The 12,576-nt window shown below is 40.9% G+C and overlaps 1 protein-coding gene and 1 long non-coding RNA gene across 9 annotated transcripts in view; one reads left to right on the forward strand and one right to left on the reverse strand.

Moving 5' to 3' along the window:
- LOC115298876 overlaps positions 1-12,576 on the forward strand; it is a 51,510-nt gene that overhangs the window by 36,931 nt on the left and 2,003 nt on the right. The window lies entirely within an intron of this gene.
- FGGY (FGGY carbohydrate kinase domain containing) overlaps positions 6,797-12,576 on the reverse strand; it is a 418,690-nt gene continuing 412,910 nt past the window's right edge. For 7 of the 8 annotated variants that reach the window (XM_029948058.1, XM_029948056.1, XM_029948055.1 and 4 more), the window contains one exon: positions 6,797-7,029. In XM_029948058.1, the coding sequence (XP_029803918.1) occupies positions 6,948-7,029 (82 nt within the window). In that variant the 3' untranslated portion in view covers positions 6,797-6,947. The remainder of the gene's footprint in view (positions 7,030-12,576) is intronic. The other variant, XM_029948057.1, reaches the window with a different exon arrangement.

Genomic DNA, 12,576 nt, shown 5'->3' on the forward strand with positions numbered 1-12,576 from the left:
TGGAAATTGACCACAAGATTCAGGAGTGTGTTAATGATAGAGTAACCTGAATTTATTAGCATCAGGCTTTGGTTTCATTTAAGTTACTTTTGTTTAGTAACTTCATACAATTGTCAAATATTCAGAGGTACCGGGCAAAGCATCCTTTTTAAAAATGTACTTTTTCTTTTTAACTCTCTCTAGAAACTGGGAAAGAAAAAAAAAGCTTTTTATATTTGACTCCCTCTTATTACTGTCAATAGCAGTTAAGTGCATTTATGGAGACACAAGGCAGCACAAAGATTCCTCTGTGATTCATCAGAAGGCCCATCTTAAGTATAATTACATTACACAGCTCTGCTCAGTCATTAGTTTCTTACTTAGCGACAATGTCCTTCATTTTAAGTCCTTTGATGGTAATTATTTGTAACTATCCCCTTGAATTTTGAAAGCATGTGTACCGTGGCCCCACTGAACAATGGGCATTTCTAAACTAGGACGCAATTGGCTTCCCCTAAGGGGCCATAAGGGAAATGGTCTGTAACAAGGCTGAAAATTTGCAAAAGGTTTCTAAGCTTGAGCTCCAACACAAAACAAAGGTGTGCAGCCATTTGTATGGGTGTGTAATAAAAAACTAAAAGCAAGTCGTTAGGTACGTGGCATGATTTTCTTAACCCTTGATGACCATGGCACATTTTAACATCTTTGATGTTGGCTAAATAAAGGCACATTAACACACATCATAGATTGACCGCCAAATGAGACATTTTAAGTTCTACTAGTCGTCTCTGTGCAAATAGCTTGTGTTTATGCATTTATTCATTTATTGAGCACCCACATGTGCCATGAACTGCTTAGGTGCAGATAATGAGGTCCTAAGAGGGTTGGTGCCCTAACCAGGAGCTCACAGGCCAGTGCAGGGAGACAAAAAAATTCAAATAAATTGATTATCCTCAGGTGTGTGAGGAAGGGCAGCTCATGTTAATATGTTGATACTTCAGTTTCTTACCTTGACCCACCTTCTGGTTTGGTATCTCCTCACAGCTGAAAGTTTCCAGGAGGTCTTTCTTTTCTTTTTCTTTTTCTTCCTTCCTTCCTTCCTTCCTTCCTTCCTTCCTTCCTTCCTTCCTTCCTTCCTCCCTCCCTCCCTCCCTCCCTCCCTTCCTTCCTCTCTTTCTTTCTTTTTTACTGCTCCCTTTGGAACTTACACCCCTTTATCTCTCTACTTCCCAGTGAAACTGGCAACCATATTGACTATGCTCCAAATATAAAGGTCAATGCCCTGTCTGGGTCTCCCCACAAGAGGGCATCCCTTCCAGATGCATCACATGGACCAGCAAACTGGCATCGCGTCTGAGGGTTATGGCAGCTCTGGAACATGTCACACCATCCTGCCATTCTTGTCTTTTATTCCCTACCCCCCTTTCCTGCTTTTGTTCTATTAGGTTCTTTTGAAAGCCCCATTTATGTGCAAGTATTTGGGGTCAGCCTGAAAAACCTATAACGTGTTCCTCAGCAAAATGATTCTTTAAGCAAGGCTGGCTTCAACTTGAAAGAAAAGCTGTCAGTAGGCAACAAAAACAAAACAAAAATCCCACAAACCATTTGGGCCACACTGTAATTCTTTTTCATAAAAGCAAAATGTACTTACACTGTACATGTGTGCATTAAAGCCTCCTTTCCCAGGGCAGGAAGGTGAGCATTGGTGCCATTAACAATTTTGTTCTCAAGATACTCATGGTTATCGAAATCCACAAAGACATTTACATTTTCCTGAAGCACTGGCTTTATAGTAGGAACCAGAATTATTTTCTTAGGAATTAATCCTCTGGCCAGGTGGCCCAACGAGAACACCATAGAAACAGTATTTGTGGAGGGCCTGTTACTGCGAGGCTCTGTGCTAGGGACTTTACACATCATTTTTTCATGGATTCCTTCCCACTAACCCTAAAAGGTAGGTAACAGGATTATCCTGTTGACAGATGGGGAGAACAGAATTCCCAGGGATTGAGAATCTTGCCCAAGATCTTTCAACTTTTCTATGAGGCTGTTTCTGACTGTTGAGACACCAGAGGATTCCTAGGGTTCCATGATCCTTGCCTCATCTGTGGATGTTTTCCTTTATCTGTAAAGCACAGGGAACCCAAGGTTACATTTGAGTGGGAGGGCAGTTGCTTGAGAGCATGGGCCACCCACAGTCTGAGCACTGTCACTAAAGAGCGGGTGCTGGGGCAGAGTTCCTCTCCAACCATGACAAGGGGGTGACCCCAGCTCTGCACCCAGATAGGTCTGAATTTGAATGCTATCTCTACAACCCTGGGGACTCTGGACAAGCTGCTCATCCTTTCTGAGCCTCACTTTCTCAGCTGGAATATGAAGTTAGGGCTGCCTGCCTCTCAACACTGTAGTAAGGAGTGGAGAGAACATGGAGGAAAATAGCTAGTAATTCTTCGTTCCCCTACCTCTGTGTTCCTCTCCTGCACGGCCACTGCACTCACTTCTGCTCTGTCAGAGCGGGCCCCGGCCTGCCCTGGTTTCTGAGTCAGTGCTCATCAGCTTTGCCAGTTTAAGCCTGTCTGGCTGTGGACATGACATCTTTCCTGGGTCCTACTGTACCCGAGTTGTCCTCTGATGTGCTGAGTCCAACTCCCCAGTCCTTGTCATCTCTGGCCCAAGGGCTGGCTGGGGTCTAGCGAGCTGGGCTTTCTCCTGCTGCTGGATTGGACACACATACCCACCTTCAACCTGGACTATGTGAAAGATGTCCCTATCCTTTGGATACCACAGAATGCCACTGCAGAGCTGGCCTTCACAAGTGGGTAGGATCATTCTGCTCGGTAATTTTTGTTGTTATTATTATTCTGAGCAATTTCAACGTACCAGGTCCAGCAAAAAATAGGCATGGTCTAGGCAGTTGAGCTAAGTGTTTTATATATATCACCTCACTTAATCCATATGGAATCCTGTAAAGTAGGTACTGTGAATATCTTCATTTTGAAGATGAGGAAACTGCAGGTTAGGAAGGTTAAGGGTCATCCTCAAGTGACACAGCTAACAAGAGAGAAAGCCAGGCCCAGAATCCCGAGCCAGGGCTCAAAGCCATTACACCATGTTCCTTTCCGTCCTACCTGTCTGTCAACCTTCTGCACCCTCCTCCTTTTCTGGGTGTTTGATGTATTCCACAGCAGCGGGTGTCCTTTTCATTGCAGCACCTCTTACAGTGTAGTCACTTGTCTCTGTCCCTCAGTAAATGGGAAGATCTGGACCATACTTAATTTATCCCTGTGCTTGAGTGCTTTGCACAGTACCTGGCACAGCTCAAAAACTTCAAGATGTTTGTTGACATACTGGATGTCCTAACCTCAGCAATTAGGCAACCAAAAGCAATAAAAGGCATACAAATAGGCAAGGAAGAAGTCATTTTTTCTAGACGACATAATTCTCTACATGGAAAACCCGAAAGACTCCACCAAAAAAACTGCCAGAACGGATATGTGAATTCAGCAAAGTTGCAGGATATAAAATCAATGTCCACAAATCAGTTGCATTTCTATACACCAATAATGAAGCAGCAGAAAGAGAAATCAAGGAATAGATCCCATTTACAATTGCACCAAAACTCATAAAATATCTAGGGATAAACCTAACCAGAGGAAAAAAATATATATGCTGAAAGCTATAGAAAGCTTATGAAACAAACTGAAAAAGACACAAAGAAATGGAAAAACCTTTCATGCTCATGGATTGGAAGAACAGATAGTGTTAAAATGTCAACACTCCCCAAAACAGTCTACACATTCAATGCAATCCCTCTCAAAATAACACCAGCATTCTTCACAGAGCTAGAACAAACAATTCTAAAATGTGTATGGAACCAGAAGAGACGCTGGACAGCCAAAGAAATGTTGAAGAAGAAAAGCAAAGTGGGAGGCATCACAATCCTGGGCTTCAAGCTGTATTACAAAGCTGTAATCATCAAGACAGTATGGTACTGGCACAAAAACAAACACCTAGATCAATGAACAGAATAGAAAACCCATAAATGGACCCACAAATGTATGGCCAACTAATCTTTGACAAAGCAGGAAAACTATCCAATGGAAAAAAAAGAGAGTCTCTTCAGCAAAATAGTGCTGGGAAAACTGGACAGGGACATGCAGAAGAATGAACCGGGACCACTTTCTAACACCATACACAAAAATAAACTCAAAGTGGATGAAAGACCTAAATGTAGAACAGGAAACCATCAAAATCCCAGAGGAGAAAATAGGCAGCATTTTCTTTGACCTCAGCCACAGCAACTTCTTACTAGACATGCCTCTGAAGGCAAGGGAAAGAAAAGCAAAAACAAACTATTGGGACCTTATCAAGATAATAGCTTCTGCAAATAGCCTGTTGAAGGAAAAAATCAACAAAACTAAAAGGCAACTGATGGAATGGAGAAGATACTTGCAAATGACATATCAGGTAAAGGGTTAGTATCAAAATCTAGAAAGAACTTACCAACTCAGCACCTGAAAAACAAATAACCCAGTGAAGAAATGGTTAGAAGACATGAATAGACACTTTTCCAAAGAAGACATCCAGATGGCTCACAGACACATGAAAATGCTCAACATCACTCATCATCAGGGAAATACAAATCACAACAGTGAGATACCACCTCACACCTATTAGAATGGCTAAAACTAGCTACTCAGGAAACAGCAAATGTTGGCAAGGCTGTGGAGAAAGGGGAACTCTTTTGCACTGTTGGTGGGTATGCAAACTAGTGAAGCTAGTCTGGAAAACAGTATAGAGGTTCCTCAAAAAAATTAAAAATAGAGCTACCCTATGGCCCAGCAATTGCACTACTAGGTATTTATCCAAAAGATACAAAAATGCTAATTCAAAGGGGCATATGTCCCTGTAAACAATGTTTATAGTAGCATTGTCAACAATAGCCAAATTGTGGAAAGAGTCCAAATGTCAATCGAGTGATGAATGGATAAAGAAGTTGTGGTATGTATGTATGTGTGTGTGTGTGTATTATACATATATAATATATAGGAGCAAATAGGCACATATATATATATATATATATATATATATATATATATATATATATGTATGTATATACACACACACACAATGGAGTATTACTCAGTGATCAAATCCTATCATTTGAAACAACATGGATGGAACTAGAATGTATCATGCATCATGCTAAGAGAAATAAGTCAGTGAGAAAACGACACATATCATACGATTTCACTCACAAGAGGAACTTAAGAAACATAACAGATGAACACAGGAGAAGGGAAGAAAAAAATAAGACAAAAACAGAGGGGGAGGCAAACCATAAGAGGCTCTTAAATACAGAGAACAAACTGAGGGTTGTTGGAGGGGTGTTGGGTGGTTGGATGGGCTAAAATGGGTGATGGGGACGAAGGAGGGCACTTGCTGGGATGAGCACTGGGTGTTACATGAAAGTGATGAATCACTAAATTCTACTCCTGAAACCATTATTACACTGTATGTTAACTAACTTGGATTTAAGTTAAAAAATAAAAAAGATGTTTGTTGACTGACCTGTAGTGGCTTTTCTTCCCTACCTGCTGAAATCTATGTGTCCTCTATCCAAACTCATCTGAATTATGGTGGCTCTTGAGTCAACATTAGTGGTTACTCTTGGGTCTGGAATGGTGTGTGAGTGTATATATGTACATATGTGTATGTCTGTGTGTGTTTATGCATGTGTTATGGTACCAACAAAGAGCTTTCTTTTTTTTTTTCTCAAATACTTGTCTACATCAAAAGCTTTTAGTCATTACATTTTTTTAGTTTCCTTTAATCTGGAAACTTTGCACAGCCTTTGTCTTTATGACACAGATATCATTGAAGAATATAGTCCATTAAAAATTAGAATGCTGCCCATTTTGGGTTTGTCTGATGTTTTTAATGATTAGATTCAGGCTATGCATTCCCAGCCCAACTGATGCCGTGACCTCAGGCTGTCACATCTGGAGGCATGTGATGTCCATCTACCCATCTGAAGTTAATTCTCATCACCCAATCAAGATGTTGTCCCATTTCTTCCCTGTATAGTTAATGATGTTTCTCCTCTTGTAACTACTAAACAATCTGGGAGGAGACATTTTAAGACCATGCATACATCCTGTCACTTGTTAAAATTCCCGCCTGGATTCACTGATGAACCAATAAGTATCTATTTTTAATATGATGACTTCAAGATAAGGATCCTGTCATTAAACGCAGTTTCTGATTCTAGACTGGATATTGGACAGGCTGGGGAAATATGCCATAAAGGACATTGACTTATTGACAAAATTGGAATATGAGTGAAAAATTCAATAAAAGTGTTATATAAAAGTTAAGTCTAAGGAAATTTACTCTCAAATGACTCAACAATTCGTGTGTGTATATATACATATACATGTATATATATATGTATGTGGAGAGAACATACAAGTGGTACAGCCAATGGGATGAATGTTAGAGGTAAGAGGGGCATGGGTGTTCCTTGCACAGTTCCTATTCTTGCAACTTTTCTGTAAGTTTGAAATTCTTTCCAAATAAGATATTAATAATAAGCTTTCAGCCACCTATAAAATAAATGTTATCTGTCATACCTTAAAACCATGCAAGTCGTTCATTCAATGGCTGACACTGAGTTAACCAGTACAAGCTTCCCCTGCACTGAATGGGCTCCATGGTCTCATCTCCTGGGAGACCCTAGAACCTACTGTAAAACTTCTGTCTTTATGCAGAAACTGCTAACTACACCATGGTGGGATTTTGGAATGGAAGACTCTAGTTCTGGTTGTACACGTCTCAGGTGTCTTTATTAAAAGACGATACAGAAATGATAGAGTGATACCTAATGGATCTTGAATATAAGATAAGAAGACAGAGGTCCCTGATGTAATGACGCAGAACCTTCTGGCACTGGCACCTGCACGCTCTGTTCAGTCTCCTTTCATGATTGCTGCATATTCCTTCTGGTGTTCAACCAGCTTCAGGAATACTTGGTATTTCTTGTCATAGTATCTGTGGATGAAAAATGAATATGCTGAATGATCTCAGACAAAACCATGATGTAGTTTCCCATTATAGTTAGAAGAATAGGAACGTATCTCTAATGGTTGTGCAGGCATCTCCCATTTTGTGAATACTTCTAGCATCCTGAGCAAAGGATCAGCATGGCTCATAGCTATTATCTCTAACCTACATGGGGCGTTATTATCCTCATTGTAGAAGTGAAGACACTTGTTCAGAGAGGCATATCTAAAGTAGGACAGCTAAAGACTGGCAAGGCTGGAATGCAAACTGAGGTCTGCCTGACATCACAACCTCCACTGTTAACATACTAGGAGGCTCAGGCTCAACACAGGCCCCTTCTCACTCCCAGCTTTCATAAATAGTTTATTTATGACTAGCCCCAGGTTAGAGGACTGGTTTAAAAACCACAGCCTGACCAGAGAGGAGACTGAACATTTTCATCACCTTACATTTCCTTTGCAGACTGTTTTATCTGGGAGTACAATCCTGCGAAAATGTCACTAAGGCTTGCCCTCTGGTTTCGCGCTGCTGTCCAGGCATCTCTGGGTAGACCTTGCCTTCCCATCCTCCTCTCCATCTGGGTCCTGGTAGACCTGTTATCCCTGGACCCGTTAGAACGTGGTGTTGGCCATGAGACAGCCCAACTCTGAAAGGGATAATAGCAGCTAAGACGAGTTATACTTGAATACTTGCAACTTTGTCCTTACTCCACTTGGTTGGGTTGGGGGTGGGGGAGACCGACATGGGATGAGGGGTTGAGGAAGACAACTTCTTTCCAGAGGACTTCATTCCAGAATATCCCAGAATCTACCAAGCCATGTATGACCCTGGGTTAAGTTACTCAATCCATTTGTATCTAAATTTCTTTATCGGTAAATGGGAATAATTATAGGATACACTTCTATACAGATGTTAGGTGAATTAAATGAGGTAATGTATGAAAAACACTGAGAATATTGCCTGGATCTTACTAAGTGTTATCAGTATCAATTATGGTTACTACATTTAAAAAAATTAATATGCCAACATTATCATCACTCTTGCACTAAGTAGATTCTACTAAAACCCAGTCTATGAGCCTCGAAATTTATTTTTTTATTTTTTTAATTTACATCCAAGTTAGTTAGCATATAGTGCAACAATGATTTCGGGAGTGCATTCCTTATAAGGCCCCTTACCATTTAGCCCATCTCCCCTCCTACAACGTCTTCAGTAACCCTGTTTGTTCTCTATGTTTAAGAGTCTCTTATGTTTTGTCCCCTTCCCTGTTTTTATATAGTCTTTGCTTCTTTTCCCTTATGTTCCTCTGTTTTGTATTTTAAAGTCCTCATATGAGTGAAGTCATGTATTTGTCTCTCTCTAATTGTGCTTAACATAATACTCTCTAGTTCCATCCATGTAGTTGCAAATGCTAAGATTTCATTCTTTTTGATTGCTGAGTAACACTCCATTGTATATATATACCACATCTTTTTTATCAATTCATCCATTGATGGACATTTAGGCTCTTTCCATACTCTGAGCCTCGAAATTTATTAATCATAGAATGATTTTGGGGACAAAAGTTTTCTCCTTCTAATGGTACTCTACAGGTCAACTTAACATTAAATACTTCTTACATTATATGAGATGGATATCCTCACTCTGGAATACCAAAACTGCTTGAAGGGAGCTTGGGTCAATAATCTTCCGTATACTTGAAGATTTTCAATTTTATTTTTATTTTGTTTTTCTTAAATTTTATTTATTTTTGAGAGTACGAGTAGGGGAGGGGCAGAGAGAGAAGGGGGGTGGGAATAGAGAATCCCAAGTGGGCTCCGTGCTGACAGCAAAGAACCCAAGGTAGGGCTTGAACTCATGAACCATGAGATCATGACCTGAGCCAAATTTGGACGCTCAACCAACTGAACCACTTAGGCACCCTGAGGATTTTCAACTTTAACCCTGACCACTTTGCTCATGGTTTTATTCTTTGCGCAGTGGAAGAAATATTGGCTTCATAGGCAGACAAGTTTGGGTGAATTTTGGCAACTTTTTTCTTGTTATTTTAGAGAGAGAGAGAAAAAAAAGTGAGTGGGGGAGGGGGCAGAAGGAGGGGGAGGGAGAAGAAAAAGTGGGGGTGGGGGAGAGAGAGAGAGAGAGAGAGAGAGAGAGAGAGAGAGAGAGAGAGAGAGAGAGAGAATCTTAAGCAAGCTCCATGCTCAGCACAGAGCCTGATGTAGGGCTCAGTCCCACCATTCTGGGATCATGACCTGAGCCAAAATTAAAAGTCAGACACCCAACCGATGAGCCACTCAGGCGTCCCTGGGCAAATTCTTTAAATGGTGTGAGTCTCTGTTTCCCTGCTGTAAGAGGAATGATAACCATACCTCCATCATAGATTGCCCAAATTTTAGACATGAAATACTCTGTGAGCTTTCAAGTGTTCACAAATAGGGACTAATGTTGTTCTTAAATCCTTCCATTATCCTGGAATGCCGAAGGAGGGATAGACTGTATTTTTCCTTGTTTTACACATGGGGAGCTGAGGTGCAAGGCACATTTTCCCCTGTGCCTTTTCCTTCTTTCAAAAAATAATTTTTGCTGTAAAATTATACGTAACATGAAATTTATCCATTTTAAGTGTACACTGCATGGCATTAAATACATTTGCACTGTTGTGTGACCATTGCCACCTTCCATCCACAGCTCTCTCTCCATCTTGCAAAATGAAAACTCTGTACCCATTAAACACGAACTCCTCCTCCCCCTCCCTGGCAGCCACCATTCTACTTTCACTCTCTAGGAGTTTGACTCTAGGTACTTCATACAAGTGGAACCATATAATATTTGTCCTTTTGTGACTGTCTCTCTTCACTTGGCATCACGTCCTCCAGGTCCATCCATGCTGTGGCATGTGTCAAAATGTCCTACCTCTTCATGGCAGAATAATATTCCACAGTATGTACATACTTTTCTTTATCCATTCGCCCGCCAGTGGCCACATGGGCTGCTTCCACGCTTTAGCCGCTGTGAACAAGGCTGCAATGAGCTTGTGAGTATACATTTCTATGTGAGATTCTGATTTCAGTCTTTTTGGGTACAAACCCAGAAGAGGAATTTCTGGATCATATGGGAATTCTATTTTTAACTTTTGAGGAACCACCACAGTGGCTGCATCGTGTCACATTCTTCCCAACAGTGTATAAGAGATCCAGGTTCTCCACATCCTAGTTGACACCTGTTATTTTCTTTTTTTCATTGCAATCATCCTAAGGTGGTATCTCATCGTAGTTTTTGATTTGCATTTCCGTAATTATTAGTGGTGTTGAGCATCTCTTCGTGTGCTTATTGGGCATTTGTAGTAATCTTTAGAGGGATATCTAGTCAACACCTTTCCCCACTTTTGATTTGGGTTGTTACTGTTTTGTTGCTTTAAAAAAGTTTTTTTTTTAATGTTTATTCCTTTTTGTTGTTGTTTAGAGACAGAGACAGAGTGTGAGTGAAAGAGGGGCAGGGAGAGAGGGAGACACAGAATCTGAAGCAGGCTCCAGGCTCTGAGCTGTCAGCACAAAACCCAATGCAGGGCTCAAACGCATGGACTCTGAGATCATGACCCGAGCTGAAGTCAGATGTTTAACCAACCGAGCTACCCAAGTGCCCCTGTTGTTGAGTCTTAAGAGTACTCTGTATAATCTGTGTATTAATTCTTTATTGTATATATGATATACAAGTATTTTCTCCTATTTTGCAGATTTCCTTTTGTACTCTGTTGATCCTGCCTTTTGAAGCACAGCTTCTTGCTTCCAGGGCACTTTTAGCGACTATGTTTACAGATAAATTCTGTCTGGGTATAAGGATGAGATTTGGGATCTTCCTAAAAAGCATATTGAACCAAAGTCACTAGATTATGCTCTCTGTGGTCCTAAATTTTACAATCAGCTGAATCCCCTTTCTTCTTTACTCTCCCCACACTCGGTCAGCGGCATCTGTGTGGCACAGACCTAAGTAACTGTCTCATACAGATAATGATGTGACCTGAGGTACTGAGGTGCTTGAAGAGCCTTTCATCAGGAAATGCTAGCTGCAAACCTTGGGCTGCCTGTAGATGGTGCTAGAGCACCACGAGAGCTGCCTCCCCAGAGGAGGGCCCCAGCTGACAAGAAGCTAAGGATGCTTTTCAAAAGAACATGTGGATTTACTGAAAGAACTTAAAAATAGACTTCCCTCAAATGTCTTGGGAGGGTCAGAGAAGAGATGAAGAAGGAGAATCTTTCTACAAAAGGAGGAAGCTGCTAGCCGATGACTCCCAAGGCCACTGGGAACTCAGGCCTCTCAATGTTCCTGACTTGGGCTCCCCCCTGTAAAATGGCCTGCCTCTCTGACTCCAGTATTCAGGGAAGGCTTTATATTCAGAGGGTTAACAATCCAACTCCGTGTGGAAACCTTCTTGAAGAAAATGAAATGGAAATGGATTCCTTTTCCATCGACATTTCCAACTCTGTTAAGCACTGATCTTGCTTCTTCGGTGGGATCAGCACCTTTTTGCCTTTACAGGAGTGGAATTTGTTTTTGTGCTTAACTTCCAATACATCCCTAAAATTATAAAATTCACTTGTACAACTGTCATCCCATTTTCGTTGTCTTAGTTTTATTAATAAAGATTTTATTTTTTTAACTAATCTGTCTACCCAACGTGGGGCTCTAACTCATGATCCCAAGATCAAGACTCGGATGTTCATTACTCTGAGGCAGTCAGGCACCCATGTCCTTCCATTTTTAAATTCAGTGCCAGTGACTTAATATAGATGTTTTTCATCTGTCACCCAGATTACTGAAAACAACTTCCATGTGGCCTCTCTGCTTTTACCCTTGGGTCTTCTAATTCTTTCCTGAGAGGGATCTTTCTAAACCCTGCATCTGGCCAGGTCCTACCACTGCCTAAAGTTCAGTATCCCCAATCTGAAGATAGCATGCTGTTCCCTCCTTTGTAATTTTGCATATGTTATTCCCTCTACTTAGAATGTGCTTCTGTGTCTTGGCCTCTGAGACCATTTCTTTTAAGCACTCAAGACAGCATAGACCTTGCCTCTTCTCAAAAGCTTTCTCTCACTTGTACAGGGCCACATTTCTTTCTTCCTTGGGTTACTTTGTCACCTGGTAATACTTCTATTGTAGAACTTCTCTTTTTGTTCTGAAATGATCTATGTGTATACATAAGATTATGTCTTATTTTCCTGTAAACCCTGGCTACAGGCAAATTAGCATAATGTGCTGAATACAGCAGGAGGTCGATAAAGTAGTATTTTTTTTTAAATGTTTATTTTTAAGAAAGACACATAGCATGAGCAGGAGAGGGGCAGAGAGAGACAGACACAGAATCTGAAGCAGGCTCCAGGCTCAGAGCAGTCAGCACAGAGTCCGAACTCATGAACTGTGAGATCATGACCTGAGCTGCAGACACTTAACTAACTGAGCCACCCAGGTGCCCGATAGAATGATATTTATTTATTTATTTATTTATTTATTTTTTAACTGATAAAGTAGTATTTTGTG

This window comes from Suricata suricatta, chromosome 8 (assembly GCF_006229205.1).
Source record: "Suricata suricatta isolate VVHF042 chromosome 8, meerkat_22Aug2017_6uvM2_HiC, whole genome shotgun sequence".
Taxonomy (NCBI): domain Eukaryota; kingdom Metazoa; phylum Chordata; class Mammalia; order Carnivora; family Herpestidae; genus Suricata; species Suricata suricatta.